General features: G+C 52.8%; 1 protein-coding gene across 2 annotated transcripts in view; it reads left to right on the forward strand.

Moving 5' to 3' along the window:
- SEMA4B (semaphorin 4B) overlaps nucleotides 1-22171 on the forward strand; it is a 64532-nt gene that overhangs the window by 24714 nt on the left and 17647 nt on the right. Inside the window, exon 1 of one of the 2 annotated variants that reach the window (XM_077872473.1) lies at nucleotides 12919-13141. The exons of the other annotated variant lie outside the window; for it this stretch is intronic. Within the exon in view, the coding sequence (XP_077728599.1) occupies nucleotides 12997-13141 (145 nt within the window). The 5' untranslated portion in view covers nucleotides 12919-12996. Of the gene's footprint in view, nucleotides 1-12918; nucleotides 13142-22171 lie in introns of those variants that run through there. 2 annotated transcript variants of the gene reach the window in all.

Raw genomic sequence — 22171 nt, forward strand, 5'->3', positions numbered from 1 at the left:
ATGGGTATTTTTCATTGTGTTTTCTGTTTTACCCCCCAGGCCAGGGCAGGCTAGGCCCAGGAAGGCCAGGCCAGGCTGGGGAAGAGGCTGACACTTGCCCTCCTGTTTCTCCATCCCCTTGACCAGCCAGCTCTGGCCGGCTCATCCACTTAACACGCCCAAAACTGGTTGTTTCAGGAACCGCCCTGAGAGTGGCTGTTGCTTTCCTGGAAGATAGAGCCAGGATGCACGGGGCTGGAGAGGGACGAGCCAAGGTCACTTGATAAATGCTGGATATTTATAACCCTATCTCTCACCCCTCCCGCAGGTCTGCTTTCGTTTCACTCTCACAGCGTGGCCCACTGCAGGTGAAAGGGACGCAGTGAGCCCTATTTACCGCGGGCGGAGACGTGGGTGGTTTCGTGGAGGGTGGCTCTGAGCTCGGCTCTCACTTGCCTCTTAACTGGAAACAATACTGCTATTGTTGAGAGCTGACCAAGTGCCAGTTGTGTGCCTACATAATTGCACTTCTCACCACAACCCTGTGAGGTCTCCACTATTCTGATGCCCACTTTGCAGATAAGGAACTGGAGGCTCAGAGAGGTTAAGGAGCCCGCCCTAGGTAACACAGCCAGGTACGTGGTAGTAGATGTAGGATTCCAACCCCAGCCCGCCGGTTGCAGCCGATAAGCGTGCCCCGTAGGGAAGGGCCCCAGACAGCTGAGGTCCGGCCTCCCAAGGTGAGGGACGGCGCAGCCCCGCAGACCCCGCGGCCTCCTGGGGCTGGCGAGCTGTCGTGGGCTCAGGTCCCGACGCGGGGAGGCGGGCGCAGCGGCGAGAGCGGAGTGGCCGTCCCCGCCCGGGGCGGGTGGCCCGGGGCGAGCCCGAGGGCGCCTCCGGGCAGTTCCCATAAACAGGCACGGGGCGGGGCGGGGCGGGGCGGGGCGGGGCTTGGCCGCGGCCCCGCATTTCCGGGGACGCCGCGCGGGACGGAGGGTGTTCGCGGGGACAGTCTGCGTCCCTGGGGACTGCGACTGGCCGACCGGGCGGGCGAGGCGAGCCCGGGGGGCGGCCCGGGAAGAGGAGCCGCGCCGCAGCGCAGAGGCGGCCCTGCCGTGGGCGGTGGTTGCGGGGGGCCGTGACCCTCGCAGGTAGGCGCCGGGGGCGGGCGGTGGGGATCCGAGGCCCCGGGAGGGGGCGGGCGAGGGCTGGGCCGCCGCCCCCGCTGCGCGCCGGGCCGGCTCCCGAGAGGGCGCCACCTGCACGCTCTGATGGGCACCGGCGCCGGCCACTGGGGGAGCTTGTTGCCATGGCAGCGCGGGAGGTTGGGCCCCGGTTCCCATGGCCACCGGGGGCCTCTGCGCGAGAGCTGGTAGGGGTGCCCTGCACCTACTGCTCCCCGCTCCCAACCCCCTCCCCCCTGCCCCCTACCCCCTGCTCCCAAATCCGGAATGGAGAGAGAGGCAGCATCCTGGCCCGGGAGGGAAGTCATTTGGGATTTGGAAAAGCCTGGGCCCTTCCTCGAAACGGTCGTGAGGTGGCCTTTGAACTAGGCTTTTGTCATGGCTATTTCTCTCCGAGTGACACGTGGATTTGGGGTTACAAAGGAAAGACGTTGGGATCCTGGAAACGAGGCTGCTCTCGTGGCCACTCTCGAGTCATTCTGGTCTGGCAAAAAGACTCAGAAGCCCTCGATTACCTGGGGAAGGTCATCAGCCCTCTGCTCACATTTTCCGAACCTGAATGTGAGTAGGTAATTTGATTTAGGGATCACAGAGTTCTTATAAGAGTCAAATGCCGCAAGAATGGTGAAGTGCATGATTAAAAATATGTGTTTTTTTTTCCATTGACGCTTTAGAATTGGAAAAAGTGTAGGGATCTACCAAGTTCCACCTCACTTTCATAAAAAAAAAAAAAAAAAAAAAAAAATTGGGCCCAGAGAAGTTAAATTATTTCCCAAGGTGACCATGGCCTGGGAAGGTAAGCATCTGAATCCAGTATCCTGACTTGCAGGCCATAGTTGTTGCCTTTGGTGGTTATTTTCCTGAAGTTCAGGGAAATCTGGGATGAGTCTTCTTGCAACCCTAGGGCTCAAGCTTTTGGTGACAGGTGATCTAAAGATGGGACACTGGCAACAGGTGACCTAGAGATGAGCCATGATGGCTGGAGCCTCAGGGAGAGCTAGAAGAGCTCCTCTCCCTCATATGTAGGTCCTGTGCCTTGGGGCTTTTGCTTTAATGTAATATCTGACAGTATTGTCTTAAATAAATCCCCAGCAGCCAAGCATTAAGCAACTCTCCAAAATACTGTTTCTTCTGAAGCCAACAAATCTGTTCAGACTGTATGCGCGAGAAACCCTTTGGCCGCCCTAAAGCAGGGAAATGGGACTTCCCACATCAGTGAAGTGCCTTTTCCTTTGAAAAGAAGAGGGAGGTGGGAAAAGAGATCCAGGAAGAAACACTTGAATGAATCATTTGGAAGTGATTCGAGGCAGTCAGCTAGAGCAGGAAACTCATTTATTCATTTATTAAACATTTACTGGGTACCCACTGTTTTCCAAGCCCTGCACTGGGGCAGAAGATGAAAAACCTGCGTCAGGCAGGCCTGGTCCCTAAGCTCAAAGAAGCTTGTAAAAGAGATGGCCAGAGAAGGATGTGATGTGTAAATGAGTGTTTCACTACAGCACAATGAGTGCCTTAATGGAAATCTGAGCACAGTGCGGCAGGAGCCCAGAGGAGTGGCTCCGGAAATCAGCTGAAAACAGCATGAGTCTAGCCTGCACAGCCTGGGAGCACTTCTGGGGCTCTGCCAAGGGGGCCCTGGCCAATACCTTTGTTGGGAGACAAAGGAACAAGTGACTGAAAGTGTCTAGACAAATGTGGACCAGGATGGGGATTCTCTGGAAATGAGTTTTAGGGATCCTGATGAACTATAAACTCTATGAAGGCAGCGACCTTGTCAGTTTGCTTCAGTTTCAGCAGCACTTAACACGTGCACAGGACATATTCACTGAGCGAATGAAAGAAGGGAGGCAGGGAAAAAATGAAGGAGGGAAAAGGGGGAGGAGAGGAAGGAAATAAGGAAGGAAGGAAAGAAAGGGACAGCAACTTATATGATCAAGAGGATGATGGCTATAACTTGAGACAAAACCCTGGTTGAAATTCTAACTATAGGTATGGTACCTGTGTGGGTTCTGGATTCAGATCCGGGTTCTGGTGCTACTCCTGACTTATCACTTGTGTGACCTCAGGAAGTCCCTGAACCTCTCTGTGCCTTGGTTTCTCACCTCAAAAGTGGGGATATATAATTCCTATCTCACTCTGTTGTGAAAATTACATAAATGATTGAACAGAAAAAGCTCAGCACAGTGCCTTCTCAATGAATAGTAAGTACTCAACAAACGTTAGCCTTATACATGTCAACTTTGCTTTAGGTGGAATAGTATGCCAAACAATTCGTATCAAGGTTATAAAACTACTCCAAAATGAGATATAATTTCTTTTTACCTTATAAAGGCTAATTTTGGAAGGTCCCTGTGTCTTCAGATTAGCACACCTCAAAAGAAATGGTTCTTTACCTTTTTTGTGGGGGGAAGGGAACAGTGATCTTTTTGAAATCAGATGAAAGCTCTGATGCCTCTCACTAGAAATAAGATATCATTCTTAGGGTTCACAGCTGCCTGAAGCTCACCCTTGCAACTCATAGGTTGGCATGAAAGAACTAAAGCAGAATTCATAGAGGAAGGGTCTGGGAATAACAAGGTGGGTCTGCTTCACTCAGGAGGTTTATGGGGTCCCTGTGGAAACACAGCTGGAGGAGCGGGGGCTATCCCTATGTAGCTGGGTGGCCCAGGCCCCTTAGAGCCCCTCTTCTGTAGTGATTCTGCTCTGGACAAGGTGGGCCCACTTGGGGCCTCATAGTGTACTCCAGCCCGATGTTTACTTACGATACATCAGTGTGTTGCTGGGAGTCCTGGGCCAGGGTGTCTGGTGTACAAAATAATTGTTCAAGCATGGATCTTTGCTGTCACCACACCAACTCTGTGAGTGTTATCTCTTGATACCACTGAGTGGTATGGCAGGTGAGGTGTACCCAGCTCCACCATGGCAAAACAGGGCAGTAGTACTGTCTTGGGAACTGCAAGAAATTAGGAGAACCTGCTTGTTCCATCCCCTACCACCCTGATGGGCTTGCCTGTCTTGGCCCACTCTGTAGCAAGCCCTGGAACCAGGAGCAAGGTTATCTCTCTGGGAGAAAGTGGCAGCCACTGGGTGACCTAAAGTTGCCAGGAAACTACAGGGGTCAGAGAGCCCCTCATCTTTGGGAAGGGAGAGCCGCGGGCTTCTGGAAAGGAGGTTAGTTCCATGGGGTGGAGGAAGGGCGCTGGCCCAGGCCTTCTTTCCCTTCATGGGGTGATGGCCAGGAGTCTGGAGCTCAGAGTGGGATTCAAGGAGGAAGAACTTGGTGGCAAATGGGGAAATGACTTCTGGATTTCTTGGGATCATGGGAAGGGAGATGCCTCAGGCCTGATAAGCCAAAATGGAAACAAGCTTTCCTGCATCCTTAGAACATCTACCTCCCACCTATGAGTAGATGCAATGGTTTCAGAGAAGGAGAGTCCCTGAGCAGACCTTGTGCCTTTTCTGGGTGGCAGGTGCCAAGCATCAGCCAGCCCAGTTACCCAGGCCCTCTAGACCCACTTTGTGAGCCGGCCTGCAGGCGCAGACAGACAGCCCCTCCTGAACTTGGGTTGAGGGCAGGGGAGTGACAGTGGCAACTTCATGTTCTACCGTGTCAGGACAGGGACAGGTTGAGCCCTGCCGGTTACACCACAGTCTTGTGGGGCAGGGGGATCCCCTCCCAGGGAGTGGCCAACTCAGGCCCCAACAGGCCCCAGCAGTGCTGGCACTGGAGCGGGTAGCAGGCTTTTCGCCACAGCAGGCGCAGCCAGGGCCTGGGCCGGGCAGGCCGGTTCTTTCTCCCTTTGAGAGTTGCAGACTCAGCACCGGGTTTGCAGGAGGTGGCTGTATCCAAGCAGAGAGGCCAGAAGGGGTCCTTGGGGTTGAGCACATAAGATGGTTAAGAGTCACCAAGGTTGTGGCAACTTTCAGATAGGTGAGGTGAGCTGCCTCCTTAGGAAGCATGGTTCTGCTCGTGGAGCAGTCACTATGTGCCTCCCCGCCAGTCCCTGTATGTCAAGGACTCTCATCAGTTCTGCTCAGCCCCGGGAGGGACTGCTGGTGTTCCCATCTCACAGATGAGGAAGATGAGGTTTAGGGATATTGTGTGGCTTGCTCAGAGTCCACAAAGTAATGAATGGTGCTGAGACTCTTCTTTTGACAGGAGAACTGTGTGCTTTGAACTGATGATCCTACCACCTACCAGAGCAAGAAACCCAGGGACTAGTGGAAGGGTCAGAACAGAGTGGGGATCTGAGATGAAGCCATTTCCATGTATTGCCAGGCTCTAGTTAAAAGCTGCCCATGAAATCTAAAGGCAGTGTTCGCACTGACCCTGTGAATGCCCTGTGTTGCAGAGGGCGCTGCCCCCAGGAGGCTCCTAGCCTCCAGGATCTGGAAGTCATTGGTGGACGTAAAAGCATACACAGCATGTGCCGGCTGGTGTCACTTCCTCATCAAAATGTATTGATGCAGCAGCTGAGCCACTGCCTAGCCTCTGGGGATGAGACACCAGCAGTGTGCCCAGCTGGGGGGTGGGGGGGAGCTACAGCTGCAGGTTGGCATCAGGAGGGCCCAGGGCTATGAGGGGTGGTGGCCCGGGGCCAAGGCCCAGGGAGCTGGACCACAGCCAATGCGTGTCTGAGGCCTGGCTAGGCAGCCTGCCAGCAGAACCCGGGATGGGGAGGAGCACCGTGCCACTCCAGAGGGGGGTGGATGGGACCTCTGGGTTCAGGCTCCACTGGGCTTGGCAGGAGGCCCCTCCCCCCATGGCCACAAACAAAGCAATTACTCCCAGAGTAGAATTGTGGGAGTTGGAAAGCAAGGTTGCCCTGGGTGGGAATGAGAGCAGGCAGGCCTGGCCAGGGGCCGCCTGGCAGGAGCCATCCATGCCCAAGGACGTGGCCGGCCTGCACTTGGCCCGGACCTGTACCTATAGATGATTAATGAATATCGATTGCTTGGGAAGCAGGCTGTGTCCTGACCATTCCACCGCCAGCTCCTGCCCTATGCCTGTGTCCACTGCTGTATTCCTTGGTGCTAAGCAGGTTGGAGAGGCAATGGGTATGTGTGTTCATTTGCTTTATATTTTTACCCTCACTTCCCTTTATTTTCTTCTCCTCTTGTAGTCTCTTCATTCTCTTCCTCTTCTGGAACTCTTCTCTTTTTTTAAAAGATTTTATTTAGAGGGGACAGAAAGAGAAAATCCCAAGCAGACTCCATGCTGAGCCTGGAGATGGACACAGGGCTTGAATCCCATGACCCTGAGGTTATGACCTGAGCCAAAATCAAGAGATCCTTAACTGCCTGAGCCACCCAGGAGCCCCTGTAGGTCTTCTCATTTTGTTCTTCTCCCACCTGATACTACAGGTGAGGTTTTTTGTTTGTTGTTTTTTAACCTTCCGGCTTCTTTGTGTTTTGTTTTTTAAAGATTTTATTTATTTATTCATGAGAGACACAGGCAGAGGGAGAAGCAGGCTCCCTGTGGGGAGCCAGATGTGGGACTTGATCCCAGAACCCTGGGATCATGACCTGAGCTAAAGGCAGATGCTCAACCACTGCACCACCCAGGCATCCCTGTTTTTTGTTTTTATTTTTTCCCATGATAACAGGCATAAGATATGAATTTACATATAGGAAAATGCACTGATCTTAAGTGTACAGCTCAAAACACGTTAACATTTGTATACACTTTGAAACCAACACCCAGATCAAGACAGAGGATATTCTGGTCATCCCTAAAGTTTCCTTGTCTGCCCACTAGGCTGTGCCCCCAAGTCCAAACATCTCTCACCATCGAGAAGTTTCATTTGGCCCCTTTGTATGTATTCTCGTGTATATTTTACCTCTCATTTGTGTGCTTCTATATTTCTTGTGTGTGTGTGTGTGTGTGTGTGTGTCTGTGTGCCAGAGAGAGGGAAAGGGAGAGACAGAGAGAGAAGGGGGGGATGGGAAGGGTGAGGGCTGTGTGAGTGTGGATGGGGAGGGTGAGGGTCAAGCTTGACAGCTTCATCTTGCTGACCGGGGGCATGGAAGCCTTGCTTTTCTCTTCATCTCTTTTTATGCTGTCTTTCCAAGCTGCCCCTGAGCTCTTTATAAACCCCAATGTTCTGGCTGAGAAAGACTTGCCTACATCCAAGAGAGGCAAAGGGGAACAGGAGAGACAGCGTTGGCTTGGGAACCACTCTTTAGCCCACAGGAAGTCAGCTCAAATGAGGTTTTCCTCAGTCGTCCTCCTGTTTTTTCCAGCCCGGGGAGAACAAATTAGCACGCTAACGGAAGACAGGGGAGCCCACAGGGCCAAGGTTGCCATACTTCGGGCACAGATTGGAGGGCACTTCTGCAGGCCAAGAGTTGGGTCCCTCGTTTTGTCGGCCCTGCTAGAGTGCCATGCTAGGCAGCGGGGTTCCAGAGACATGACTGGTCACGGGCCTCAAGAGGCCACTACCTGCTTGGCATAAGATGTACTTGAAGCATTTGAGCAGCCATGAGCCGGGTATAATTAAACACCAAGCGAGGCCACATCAGCCTCTGCCTCCTCTCCTTGGGGATGAGCCGAGCAGCCAGACAACCCATGTGTTGCCAAGACACTAGAGCAAACCAGCCTTGCTGCCATTTGGGGAGCTAGCTGATGCAGAGATGCAGGCGCTCAACAATGACTAATTGAACATGTGCCACTCACCACTCACCCTGTGTGGGTAAGAATGGTAAGCAGAAGCTGAAAGGAAATGCTATAGCTGTACCTTGATTTCAACAAGATTTCTTGCATCTTTTTTTTTCATAATATTCTTGTGGATAATATGGAGAAATGTGGGCTGAGGAGTGCAGTTAGGAGGACACATGGTTCTTGTTCAACTTACAAAAGATATTGCTCAGTTTCAACCCTGATAGAGATCTCCAGTGGCACTGGGCTCTGCTTTGGGCCCCATCTTTTCTTTTCTTTCTTTCTTTTTTTTCTTTTTTTAAAATTTCATTTATTTATTCATGAAAGACACACAGAGAGAGGCAGAGACACAGGCAGAGGGAGAAGTAGGCTCCCCTAGGGGAGCCCAATGTGGGACTCCATCCCAGGACCCCAGGACCATGCCCTGAGCCAAAGGCAGATACTCAACCACTGAGCCAACCAGGTGCCCTGCTTTTGGCCCCATCTTACCCAATTAACCCCCCAAAACTTACAAAACACTGATATAAAACACCTATAACTTTTCTATATTAACTAATTGTTAAAACTTTGTGGCAGTCACACTCACTGTAACACACACACTTATTTTTGCTGAATCATTTGAAGGTAGGTTGCAGACATCATGATCCTTCACCTCTACAAACCAGCAGGCATCTCTAAAGGATGATAACATTCTCCTGAAACCACAATGCCATTATCATACCAAAGAAAATGAGCAGTATTATAGGCCTATCAAGGCCCATAATATCTAAGACACAGTACATCCTAACATTTTCCCCAATTCTGAATGGCTTTCTTTTTTCTCTTTCAAGATTCCATCAGTGTTCACATATTTCGTCTAATTATCATGTCTTTTTAGTTTCTTGACCTAAAATAGTTCCTGTGTCTTTTTTATCTTTAACTGGATTGACTTTGAAGAGTCCAAGCTAGTTGTCTTGCAGAATACTGGATCTGATTGTGTCCTTATCATTAGATCTGGGTTAAACACTTTTGCCAGAAGAGCTCCAAGGACTGATGATATTGTGTATTTCTTATTGCATCATACCAGGAGATAAATGGTGTCAGGCAGTCACATTACTGGTGATGCTACTTATTTTTTCAAAGATTTTATTATTTATTTGAGATAGGAGAGAACATGAACGAGGGGAGAGGAGAGGGAGAAGCAGATTCCCTGCTGAGCAGGGAGCCTGCAGGGTTTGATCCCAGGACCCTGGGATCATGACCTGAGCTGGAGGTAGACGCTTAACTGGGCCACCCAGGTGCCCCTGGTGATGCTACTTTAGACCATTTAGTTAAGAAAGTGGCTACCAGAGTTCTCCGTCAGAGATACATTTTCCCTTTGGTAATTAGTAAGTCACTTACTTGTAGGACAGACTTTGAGATCTTATTCATATGTTTCCCAAAAACCTACCCAGTGATTTAGCATCCATTGATTGATTACCCTTGCTTGAATCCAGACTTTCTGAAGTCTTCTCTTTCTTCTACATTTATCAGCCAACAGTCCTCTATAAAGGAAAGCTGCCTTTCTACCTCTTTTCTTTCTGTTTTCCTGAGTTTAACTGCGGACTAATGGATTGTTTTATTTTGATGCATTAGAACCCATTACTTTAGTATGCTTTTTGATTCTCAAATTATCTTGTTTAGTCATCAAGCTGGGCCTATATCTTTTTGATATGACCCCATTAGTCTTTAATTACTTCCTTGCTTTTGGGCCCAACAAAATGTCCCAGGCTCGCCTTCCCCAAGGAGACCTGGTACCTTTTTTTTTTTTTAATTTTTAATTTATTTATTTTTACTTTTTAATAATAAATTTATTTTTTATTGGTGTTCAATTTGCCAACATACAGAAAAACACCCAGTGCTCATCCCATCAAGTGCCCCCCTCAGTGCCCACTACCCAGTCACCCCCACCCCCCGACCTGGTACCTTTTATTGGAGAGTAGGTACTAGGTCTGCTCACCTAAAATTTTTTTTTAAGATTTTATTTATTTATTCATGAGAGACAGAGAGAGAGAGAGAGAGAGGCAGAGACACAGGCAGAGGGAAAAGCAGGCTCCATGCAGGGAGCCCGACGCGGGACTCGATCCCAGGTCTCCAGGATCAAATCCCAGGCTGCAGGCAGCACTAAACCACTGCACCACCAGGGCTGCCCTGCTCACTTAAAATTTTAAAAAATATTTTATTTTTAAGTAATCCATACACCCAACAGGGTTGAGTTTACAACCCCAAGATCAAAAGCCTCATGCTCTATTGACTGAACCAGCCAGGCAACCTGACACCAAATATTTTTATCAATGACTCGAATAAAGGCTAAGAAATTATCAAATTTATTGATGATTTAAACTGGGAAGGGAAGCTGAATTCTATGATAATAGAATAAATACTCAAAATGATCTGAATAGGATGAAATCTGGACCAGAACCAGTAGATTTAAAGGAGATCCTTTAAATATGAAGTCCTGTGCTTAGGTTGGAAACGTTAATTGCATAATTTGAGGTTTTGGGGGAACTCTTTACTAGATCAAGGTTGATATTGAAAAGTAGCTCTGGTTGTTAGTTGACATGAGCCAGCAATATTTCATGACTTATATTCATTCATTCGTGTAATCAGTACTTACTGAGGGTCTACCGTATGCCAGGCACTATTGGCTTGGGCCATGTTAATTAACTAGCCCAATAGGCAAAAATTCCTGCCTTCCTCAGTCAACATTTTTGGTGCTGGAGGATGGGGGCGGGTGGGGATTTCTGGGAATAATGAAAAACCACAACAAAGGTGATGAGATGCTTTGAAAAAAAATTTCTCAGTGTAAAGGGACTAGGGGGGGGGGGAGTTCAGATTCTTCAAGAAGATGGTCTCTGAGCAAAGATTTGAAGGAAGCAAGGGATTCAATCATGTGGCTGTCTGAGGGTAGAGTGCTCTAGGCAGAGGGAGTAGCCAGCACAAAGGTCTTAAAAGGAGTGGTTGGAAGTGTGTCTGAAGTAGAGTGGGTAGGAGGAGAGCAGTGGAGGTGAGGATGACATAGGGCCTTGTACACCACTGTACATCTTTGGCTTTTATTCTGAGTGAGACAGGGAATCTTGGAGGGTCTTGAGCAAAGGAATACCATGATCTTACCGGTTTTGAAAGACTCTGGTTGCTGCATTGAGACTAGGTCGCAGGGGAGCAGAGGTGGCAGCAGAGACAGCACTTAGGAGGACCTTACAGTAACCAGAAGAAAGAGGGCTGAGAGTAACACCCCTGCCCCTCTTCTGGGAGGTGGTAAATGGTCAGATTATGGATTTACATCGGTCAGATGTAAGGAAATGAGAGGAAACAAAGTCATAAGGTTTTTAGCCTGAGCAACTTGAAGATGGACTTAGCATTAAATGAGATGGAGAAAGCTCACAGAGGAGGAACTCATTTTGGGGAGAGAGAGAAAAGGGTTCAGGAGCTTAGTGTAGGACATATTGGATATAAGATGCCTGTCAGACAAGACAGCCCCATAGAAATGTTGAGGCCATCTGGAGTTCAGGACAGAGATCCCGGCTGCAGATAGAAGCTTGGGTATATTTGGCTACATACAGATTGACACCATTATTAATAGAGGAAAAGTGTCCAAGGCTTGCAATGCTAGAACTCCAGGCGGTTGTTACTGCCCACATCCCGTGTGGAATTCTGCGTCCAGGGCTGGGAGCGCCTTTATAAAAGGGGTGCTACTAGCCTGTACCATGTCCACAGGGGGGGTGTTGGGATGGTGGAGATACAGAAATCATGGAACCTGAGGAAGCCTGATTTAGGAGAGGGGACCTGGGGCCTTGTGGAATCTGATAGCCACCCTGTGGGAGAGAAGGTGTTGAGCCCTGGGGGTAGGGTGAGAGGAAAAGAGCTCTGAGGAGACTAGTTTTGGCTGGTTGTGAAGAGGAACTTTCCAGCCAATTCTGGGAGAACCCTCACCACTGTCATTGAAATGACTAGCCTAGCGGAGGTTTTCAAAATTACCTTTGACTTGAAGTGCAGGAAGAATTAAATTTTACTGCCATCCTGTGCGACTTTAGGAAAAGTCAAAACAGGTTTCCCAACACTTTCTACACTTTCTGATCTTCAGGGATCACTGCACTTAGATATTTGCTATTCTTTTTAATGCTGATAGGGACCCGCTAGGTGGTCCAGGCTGCAGGTTGACAACCTTCCCCCCCCCCCCCCCCCCCCCGTCCCCATCTCGGCAGAACTAAGCGCCACCCCTGAGGATGTTAGGAGCCCCGAAGATTGGGGGTGGTTGGACCTTCCCTATTTTATTTATTTATTTGAGAGAGGCAGAGACACAGGCAGAGGGAGAAGCAGGCCCCTGCAGGAAGCGCGATGCGGGACTCGATCCCGGGACTCCAGGATTACGCCCTAGGCCAAAGGCAGACGCGCAACCACTGAGCCACCCAGGCGTCCGGGACCTTAACCTCTTCTAAGTGGGGGTGCCTGTGGGATTCCACTCCAGCCTGTGGGAGTACCTTCCCCGACGGGCAACCTGCAGGCTGTGGAAGTCAGACGTCCTCTGCAGCACAGTACAAGCAGTTATCCCACTTAAGCTAAACTTGCCCCGCTCCCCACCCCCCACCCATGGTTCGGTTTCGTCCGGACAGAATTCTAGACGTGGATGACCCCGTAGTGAACGCCCCGCCAAGACCCAAAAGCAACTAGCCTGGTCGTCAGTCCGGGCTCGGACGATTCATTTGGTCACGGGCGAGCGGGTGCCCGGGGCACCAGCCGGGGCGGGGGCGGGGGCGGGGGCGGGGGCGTGGATGGGGACCGAGGCCGGAACCCTCGGGAGGCGCCCGCGCCCAGGGAGTCAGACCCACACGTTTTCCCAACCCCGCGCTCAGGGGGTCGCGGGGGGGCGGCGGGAGCGAAGGAGGCGGGCCAGCTCCCCGCGGCCTCGGCGGCGACCGCTCGCGGGGCCCCTCGGGCCTCCGGCTCCCCGAGCGCGGGGGGAGGGGCGGGGCGCGCCGCCGACTTCCTCCTCGGGCCGGGGCTCCGCGCTCGCCGACCTGGCCGTCACGTGACCGCAGCTCCGCCCCCGCCCCGCCTCCCCAGGTCCGCGGGCGGGGCTGCGGCCGTGAAGCGAGTCGAGCCACCTGAGCCGGAGCCGGGAGGACGCCGCCGCTCCCCGCTGTCCCGAGCGCCGCGATGGGCCGGGGGAGCCGCCCGCCCGCCCCGCGGGGTGCGCTGCCGCCCCGGCCGCCGCCGCTGCTCCTGCTGCTGCTCCTCGTGCTGCTGCTGCCGCTGCCGCCGCCGACTCCGGCGCTCGTCCCTCGGATCAGCCTGCCGCTGGGTGAGCGCTGGGGCGACCCCGCGGGGGCGCGTGCTGGGCTCGGGGGCCGGGGGGAGGGGAGGCGGACGTGACAAAGGAGCGAGGCGGGAGGGGGCCTGTCGGAGGCTCGGGGGTCCGTGAGCACCCCTCCTCGTCAGCGCTGCGGAGAGGGAGAGAGAAGGGAGGGCAGCTGTGGGGCCGCGGGCCCCTTTCTTCCCTTCGTTGGTGGGCGCGGAGGGGGTCTTCCGCCCGCCCTGGGGTCCGCGCTCGCCCCTCAGCAGGGCGTCCCTTTCGGCGGTGGCGCCCCACCCCCCGGCGCTGGCTGCCCGCTGGTCCGCCTGCCCATCTGCTGGTCTTTGATGCTGACCAGAGCCAGCCGCGGTGCCGCCCCGAGGGCGTCTGGGGTGGAGGGGGCCGTGCTTGCCGTCCCATAAACACCGGGGTTCTGGTGTTACAGCAAGTCGCAGCAGGACTCCCGAGCCACAGCAGGACAGGAGTCCCATCGTCCCTCCCAGCCCTTCACCCTGGCCTACGGGCGCAGGGCCGGCCCGAACACAGTGCGATCCCCCCGGGGGTGGGGCCGGCTCTGAGACTCCTAGGGCCTGGGAGAGTCGTCTCCTGGCAGCACCCTCCTCATTGGCGAGGTCTCTCACCTGGTGCTCTTGCCTGCTCCTGTGGCCACTGGCTCTCCCCTCTCCCTACCTCTTTACATCTTGTTGCTTCTCCAGCTCCTCTTTGAAATCAGAGGGACCTGGATTCCAAGCCCATTTCTTCTGCTGGGCAACTAATGCCCTTCTCCCTGTGTCTCAGTTTGCTCATCTGCAAAATGGGCACAATCGTAGGTACATTGCAAGGCTATCTTGGAGATTTCATGAAACTAGATGAGTTCTGTGGGCACAAACTTTATAGGGGCTCAGTAGGTGTTTCTCCAAGCCCTTTACTTTGTTAGTTGTCACACTGTGAGAATTAGAATAAAAGATGTATAAATTACTATTCTTTTTTCTTAAAGATTTTATTTATTTGTTCATGAGAAACACAGAGAGGCAGGCAGAGACGCAGGCAGAGGGAGAAGCAGGCTCCCCGGATTCCAGGATCAGGACCTGAGCCGAAGGCAGACGCTCAACCGCTGAGCCATCCAGGCGTCCCTAAAAGACATACAAATTAGAGGCTACAGATTAAAAGTGTACCAGACTTCCTTCTCTTTAGTACATCCTCACCCCTGAAGACATTCTGTGTAAGAAAAGAGAGGGTAGCAGAATCAGCACGAAGCTGAACTCAGGGTCCTTGTGGCCCTGAATAACTGGGTCTGAAGTATTGCAAAGACCGTGCACAGAAGATAGCCTGGGTTCAAATCCTGATTCCACCACTTAGTAGTAACCATGTGACCTTGAGCAAGCTACTTAACCTTCCTAGCCCTTGGTTTCCTCATCTTTAAAATGGTATAATAATAGCATATACCACAAGGTTGTGAGGATTAAATCAGTCTATGTTTGAAAAGTCCTTAGGACAGGGCTTGGTACATAGAAACCGCTCAATAAGTGTTAGCTGCCATCGTTGTTATGTGTTAAGCACAGGCTTCATTCTTGCACATCCTGCACAGAGCCAGGGTACTGCCTGGGGTGGGGGTGGTGCTGGTGTGTTGGTTTGACCACAGTCCCATGGGTGCTCCATCTCATTATCTGAGGATAAACAAGTGTATCCAGACTCAGGCCTACTGCCTTGCTATTTTCTCAGTTGTGGCCACAACTCCCTTTGTCCTTAGACCCTCTTGGCTCTGGGAAGAAGGAAGGTAAGTACAATGCTAAATCAGATGCTCTCATGGTCTCCACTTATGACCCTGGGCCAGCTCACAGGGCCAGCAGGTCTTGTGTCCACTGAGCCACAAGTTCACCTGTTGGGACTGGCAGAGATACAATGCACAGAGGTGCCCCCTTGAGAGCTTCAAAGGGCCTAGAAATGAAGTTGATACTCTGCTCTCAAAGCTGTAGCTCCTAGAGAAAAAAGCCCTTTTGCTGTATTTTTGAGACTGGGTTGGCCCAGAGGGAGTCCCTTTTTCTTGTCCCCCCAAAGCCCTGGAAGGTGAGCAGCACCCACCACCTGAACTTGTGAGCACACATCCATGCTTTACTGATATGTACCACACCCCAGAATGCTGGCCTCCCTAGACTTCCTCCTGGCCCTTGATACTGGGAGCCCCAGAGGGGAATGCCCTTGTGACTAAGAGGTTCACTTTCTGAGGGTGGCCACAGGCAGTTTCCTGCTTCATCCTTGGGGGCTTGTTAGATGTTCCTGGCAGTATGCCTATCCTGGGTAGGCCCGAGGTGACCATGGGGACTCTGGGCACCAGGGCCATGGCCCCTCCCTCACAGAACAGGGAGAGAGGCATAGAGGAAGAGACCGCACCCCCCTTTCTGCTACCTATCCTCTGCTGAATTCCCTCCTACTCAAGCTCCCCAAGGGCCTGGATACCTAGGGACAGTGAGTTATGTCTGTGGTTTGAAACAAAATCTCTATAAGTGGAGCATCCAGTTTATGTGTGGGGTCCTTCCTATGGAAGCCTCATTACTTCATGAATCTGCAGCAGATTCCTGGGACCATGGGGAGGGGAGCCCCCATTTGTGGTCTCATTCAGTGGCTGACAGGGGGAGGGGGACTAGGGACTCCAGGGCCAGCTGGACCAGCAAGAGGCCTTACAGGGAAGTTACTTGTCTCTGTGGAAGGAATGCTTTAAAGAAGTGTATGGAATTTTGGTTCTCTTGCATTGGAAAGTGCAGTCTGAAGTTCCAGGACCGAAGGCCCAAAAGGGGAGAGATGCTGAGTGGAAATAATGGCCCTCGGTGTGCAAGCTGCAAGGCCAGTGCCTCCTAGCTTGGCCGAGTGGAAAGAAACAAAGCAAGCCTGCTCCTCATGAAAATCTTATTGAGTTCCCTTATTTGGGCAATTAAAAGGAGTTATTAATTTCCCCCTGCCCCAGAAGTGCCTGTCTGGAAAGATCTGGACACAGTGTTTCTAAACCAGATTGGAAGTAAATCCATAGGCCTTGTAAACTACAGTCAACAAAATCCTATTGAGCCCGGGAGCTGGGCATTGACACAGATCAGCTGCTTGTCCTCTGACCCTGGATGGACAGCCAGGGTCATGGCTGCCTGGAGAAGCCCCCAGTGCAGGCAGCTTGCATGTCTTGCTGGCTGGTTACAGGCCTCCCTCCTTGACAGGGCTTCAGCTGTGTCCTGGGGCCTGGCATCTTCATGGCCCTTCAGAGCCAAGTGGAAAGAACTGTAACTATGGGTGCTAATAGCTGGGCTTTGAAGACTAGCTTGCCTCCACCACCTGGGGCAAGCCGGGAATAATGGCAGGACCCATCTCCCAGGGCTTGGAGAGGATCACATGAAATCATGTATGGCAAGTGTTTGGCACAGTGCCTGGCACGTGCTCCATCCCCAGTAAAAGGTAGCGGCCTCTGTTCTCTGTTCTCCATGGTGGAAATTCCCTGCCTGTCTCTCTTGGTGAGCTTATTTGCATCAATTTGGTTGACACTGAGTGCCTGCTGTATCCAGGCCTTCTGCTAGGTGCCAAGACCACCACGTCAGGGAATAGAATGGTGCAGGTCCCACCCTCTGCTCTGGGGTAGAAGAAAAAAGCAAGTTGCCTGAGGGCTAATGGGGGGTTGTCACCTGCAGGAGTCTTGCTGAATGTAATACACTTTTCAAGTGCTCCTGATTTAGCTCTTTGAAGTTCTCCTTTGGCCCAAGAATCTCCTCTGCCTGAGGCTGAACTGCACCTCTCCCTCCACCCTGCCCCTTGCTGGTTCCACTCTGCCCTGTGCATAACCCACATTCAGCCTGTGTTGAAATGTCAGATCTGCAAAACTCCAAGTTTGCACAAGTTTTGGGGCAATCTGGATACACTTCCCTACAAGGGAGACACCAGGGCCAGAGCATGCAGAAAAGGCTGGACTCTTGCCTTCATTAGAGGCTGTGGCCCACCCATCCCTACCTACTGCCATGGATGCTCAGGATGGGGGGAGAGGCCTCTCATGCCCCCCACCCCACTCCCCGGGGCTGAGGGGGAAGAGCAGCTTCTCCCTGCCCTGCCCCGCCTTCCCTACCCCTCCTCCCTGCATTCTGTCCTCCCAGCCTGGCTTGCCTCTGTCCAGGATGGAGAGTGGCTCACATGGAGCTAGCCATCTTGGGACAGATGCCCGAGATCCTGTAAAGGCTCCACTTCATCTCCTGCCATTCTCAAGGCTGCAGGCAAGACGTTTCTCTGTGTCTAGCCCTGTGCAGTCTCCCTGGTCCTTTTATAGCTGCCCTCCTGTGTGAGCATCTCTAGTATGGGGCAGGACCACCTTCAGCTCTTAGGTGGCACAACTGGCATCCTCACGTTTGTGTTGCAGTGTTTAGTGCCAAGAGGAAGGTAGGAAGTAAAGTAATGGGTATAGGGAATCCCTGGGTGGCTCAGCAGTTTAGTGCCTGCCTTTGGCCCAGGGCGCGATCCTGGAGTTCCGGGATCAAGTCCCACATCAGGCTCCCTGCGTGGAGCCTGCTTCTCCCTCTGCCTGTGTCTCTGCCTCTCTCTCCTTCTATGTCTATCATGAATAAATAAATAAAATCTTTAAAAAAAAATAAAGCAATGGGTATAGAGCTATGGTGGGCACCAGGCTTTTAGTTGTCTTGTCTTCCCCCTACACGGTGGGTGAAGTTATCCCCGTTTTATAGATAAGACAGCTGGAGTTCACAGAGGTGACCTATGGCTCTGCCTCCCTGAGATCTGACATGTTCTCCATGGGAGCTCTCTGGTTTGCACTTATGGGTCCTCTGGAAAGCTGATCTTGACCATTCGTAGGGTTCAGAGAGGTGGGGGGCCTGTGGTGAGGGGGCTTCAGTGGGTACAGTAGTTAGAAGAAACCTGTTATTTTGTCATAATTCCTACTAACCAGGAGCCAAAGCGAATTCCTCTCCTTCTTGACCTCCCCTTGTTCATCCTCAGAGAGAGGTGCTAACAGAAACAGGAAAGAAAGCCACCAAGGATGGAGCACCCACCGTGTGCCGGGTCCTGAAGGTGGCACCATTTTGTCCCCTACATCTGAGGGGACCAAGGCGTGGAGAAGCTAACTCACACTGTCAGGGTCATGTGGCTAGAGAGGCTTGGGGTCAAGCATTGGGCTGCACTCTGACTCAAGAACCACAGTTTCTGCGTTAGAAACAGCTGCGTCCTTTGAAATGCAGGAAAGCAGCAAAATGGCCCAGTTCAGCCCTTGAACAATTGATAGGTTATATTTGTCCATCTAGTAAACAGACCTATTGAGGTCACTTTCTGGGGGGTAATGAGGGATCCGGTGGAGGCCCCTGATGGTGTGGCCACAGTTGGAAATTTGGTCCCCTTAGCAGATGTGGCCGGTAATGTCAGGCATCGGAGACTGGGAGCAAATGTCTCAGATACAGGTTTGCACCCTGGAGGGCAGCAGGCCAAAGCCAGCCCGGAAATAGGTTTTCTTTGGCCTCCAGCTGTTTTAGGAAGTTTTAATTTGTTGCTCATATTTTAAAACTCAGGAAATTTAAAATAAAAATCCAACTTTCCAGCTTTTCTGAAGGTCTGGTAAGGCCAGGCCCCCATTCCACTTAGCACGCATCTGGGGCTGAGCCATAGCTGCCTCTTCAGAGCGACTCCTCCCTCCAGGCAGCTGTACCCCACCTGCCAGTGCCCCCTGTTTTCTGCACAAGTGGGCTTCTGAGGTAACTGCAGGGGGTTCGCTTAGAGTGAGGGTGGGGAGGAAGGGAGGTGGTAGGATGAGGAGGGCTGTGTGGGTAGGGTTGGTCCTGATGGTTGGTGGCTCCCTAATCTGGGAGCAGGACTTGACACTTCTCCATGTGGCATTTATCTGCTCTCTCCAGCAGTCCTGTGAGGGCTCCCTCCCAGAGATGGCAGGTCTCTGTTTAGGGTGGCACAGCTGGTCAGTGATAAAAGTCAGTCACACGTGGCCCTCTCCTGTTCTGTCGGCTGTCACGCTTCTGCCTGGGTGCTGAGCTGGCAGGACAGAGTGGTCAATGCTCTGGAGAGGGGGCCGAGTAGGGGCAGTACTTCTCAGATACACTCTTGTGAGCGACAGGCTTTGGGACCTCTAGGCTGCCCTCTTTGAATCTAGGACCCACTCCTCTGGACCCAAGTACCCCTGCATTGGAACTTAGCATTTGGTCATTCAGTTAAATGTTTATTGAGCAACTCCTTGAACCTTATCTGGCCCAGATAATACAAATGTGCTTGAGAGCATCCTGATCCCTCAAGGATCTCTCAACTTGCTGGAGGAGACAGGCACAGAAAGCCCATCAGCAAGCCATATGGCCAGTGTACCATGAGAGGCGTGAAGGGGAAATGATGGGCACAGAGAAGGAAGGGGCCCTCGGCCAGCCGGGGATTCAGGAGGACATCCTGGAGGAGGTGAAACTCAGCTGAGTCTCAAAGGATGAGTAGCAGTTTGTGAGGAGGAAGGGAGTTCTAGGCAGCAGGACTGCCTGAGTCAGACGAGATCGGGCACGTTCAGGGTGGTATGGCCGTAGACAGGACTGCCTGAGTCAATTTGAGAGAGAAATAGGATCTTGAGTTGCAGCCTGGTGTCACTCAGTTGTGGTAGGGGAGGGAGACATGGAAAGGGCTGGTCAGTTAGGGGCTTAGACAGTGAGGACACAGCTGAGAGTTATACAGGGCCATGACCATCCCCAGGCAGCCCTCTGGCTACAACACAGAGGCTGGGCTATGGGAGGCTGTGGGAGCCGTTGGGAGGCTGTGGCAGGATCCCAGAGGGGAAAGGATGGTGGCCTGGTACAGGACCTTGGTGGCAAAGATCATGAGCGGAATAGATTCAGCAAGTGTTGAGGGAGAATAGGCAGGATTTGATTATGGATTGGATGTCTGTGAAGTGAGAGAGAGGCGGGTAAAGAACTCATCCAGGTTTCCAGTGGGTGACAAGACACAAGAGCCCAAGCCAAAGGGGGCGGTTGTAGGCAGTGGCCGAAGCAGATCTCCCACCCACTCAGTGGGGTCTGGCGTGTTAAAGGAAGATCTGCCACTGCCTGACAAGATTTGGGGGCTGCCAGTGTCTGGATTATTGAAGTGATGGGTGTGGGTGTGTGATCTCGAGGCCGAGGCAGACCCCACGGAACAATATGAAAGAGCAAACCCTGGAGAGTCAGAAGTTAGCTTAATGACACAGACGCCAGAGCTGCCAGTGCAGGTTCAAATCCTGGCTCCACCATTCTTCCTAACTGACTGATTGCAGGCAAGTCACAGCACTTGTAATTCTCCCCTGAAAACCTCAGGGGGGAAGACCTATGTGTCACAACAACCTTGCTACGATTATGTGCATTCATCCATTTAAAATACGTAGTTAGGTGCTCTGGTAGGTTAGCTCTTGGAGGGATAGAGGCCCAGAAGGAGTCACAGGGAGACGTGAAATGACCCTTTAGGCCACTGTGGCCCACACACCTGGGGACAGGGGACCTGCACAAGGCCAGGTGCTGCAGAGGCCATGCCCCTCAGTGTCTGAAGTTTGGCAGCCAGGTGATGCCCTGGTGAGCATGGAGCTGGTTGAGGCCTGACTCCCAGTCAAGGGGTGAGTAGGAGTTTGAGGAATGGAGACAGCTCCAGGTGGCTCTTCTCTTCAGGGGTTTGGCTGCAAAGGGAAGAAGGGAGGCACACAGATTTCTAGGATGAATGTTGAAGGAAAGACCTGTTTTCTGAGAGGCAGAGATTGATGACACGGGCCTTGGCCTTTGAGGAGATAGGGAGGCAGTGGGAAGTCAAGGTTGTCCATGCCTGATGGTACTAGTTTCTTCAGAAAACAGGAGATGTGTGAGAGGAGGAAGGTGGACCCTTGGGCAGACCAGAGAGAGGGGTTGTTAGGGAATAGCCAGGCCTGCAGCAGAGGGCTGGAGGAGTCACCCTTTGTCCAGGTGGAGGTCAAGCTCCTGAGGTAATAGCAGCTCAAGACCCGTCCTAGGTCAGGGCCCTTTTGGCCAGATGGGTACCAGGTGAGGAGTTGTCTTTGAGGGGCTAGGGCTACCTGGTGATCCTGGCAGGAGCTCTGGGCCTAGTCACTGGAAGTCATAGCGGCGGCGTTTTGGGAACCGGGCTTTCCAGAGTGTGCCTACCCCAGGAACAGGGGATGCTTCTGGGCTGGGTTCCCTTGGCTCTTTACTTCTGTCTTGCTTCCCTCAGCGCAGGGAAGACTTTTGACCCACAGTCCCTCTTCTCCTGCTTAGAATAACCCTTCCCTGCTTGGGGACTCTGCCCTGGTGGTGACCTGGTGATTATAGTTTGGCCTGCCGCTTCCGGGGCGGCAGGCTGGTCTGTGGAGCACTTGGGCGGCCTAGAGGATGTGCATCCAGGGCGGCTGCCGTGCCCTAGTTTGCTGCTGAGTAAGCACTTCTGCCCTGGGGGGTGTGCCTGCAGATACAACCGGGTGCAAGAGTCCAGTATGACGCCCTGGGGAAGAGATGCTCGTGCAGAGCCTCTTGGGGACCTACTACTACCCCTTCCTGAGGACTCTGTGGGAGCACCTTCCTGGCTCTTAACCCCCTCCCCCGAAGTGGGTGTTGTCTGTGGAGGCAGGACGTCAGGGCCAGGCCCGTGTCAGCTGCGGTGCCAGGAGCCACGGTGGAGAGAAGGTGGGGCGGTGCTCTGAGTCACAGCCCTGCTGCGGCTCGCTGCCTTGGCTGGGTGCGGACCCCACTGAGCCCTGTTCCCGACTCACCCCAGAGAGCTCCAAGCTTCCGGCTTAGTCACAGGGAAGAGAAGAAACTCTAGGTGAGGCTGGGGGCTGAGCTGTTCCCACATCATTTCCTGCGGAGAGCCCCCAGCCCCAAGGGAGGGGGTGTGGGGCCCCACAGGGAGCTCTGATGTGCCCTCTCCAAGGAGGCAGCCCTAGGCCAGCCCCTACCCTGCCTTCCTGGAGCCCCCAGAGGCCACCCCCTCAGGCCTGCCCTGAAAGGTGGAAAGAGAGGTTTCATCCTCCTAGGAAAACTGGCCACGGCCTCAGGCAGACTAGTGTTCTCC

The sequence above is a fragment of the Canis aureus genome, chromosome 2 (genome assembly GCF_053574225.1).
Source record: "Canis aureus isolate CA01 chromosome 2, VMU_Caureus_v.1.0, whole genome shotgun sequence".
NCBI classification, from domain to species: Eukaryota; Metazoa; Chordata; class Mammalia; order Carnivora; family Canidae; genus Canis; species Canis aureus.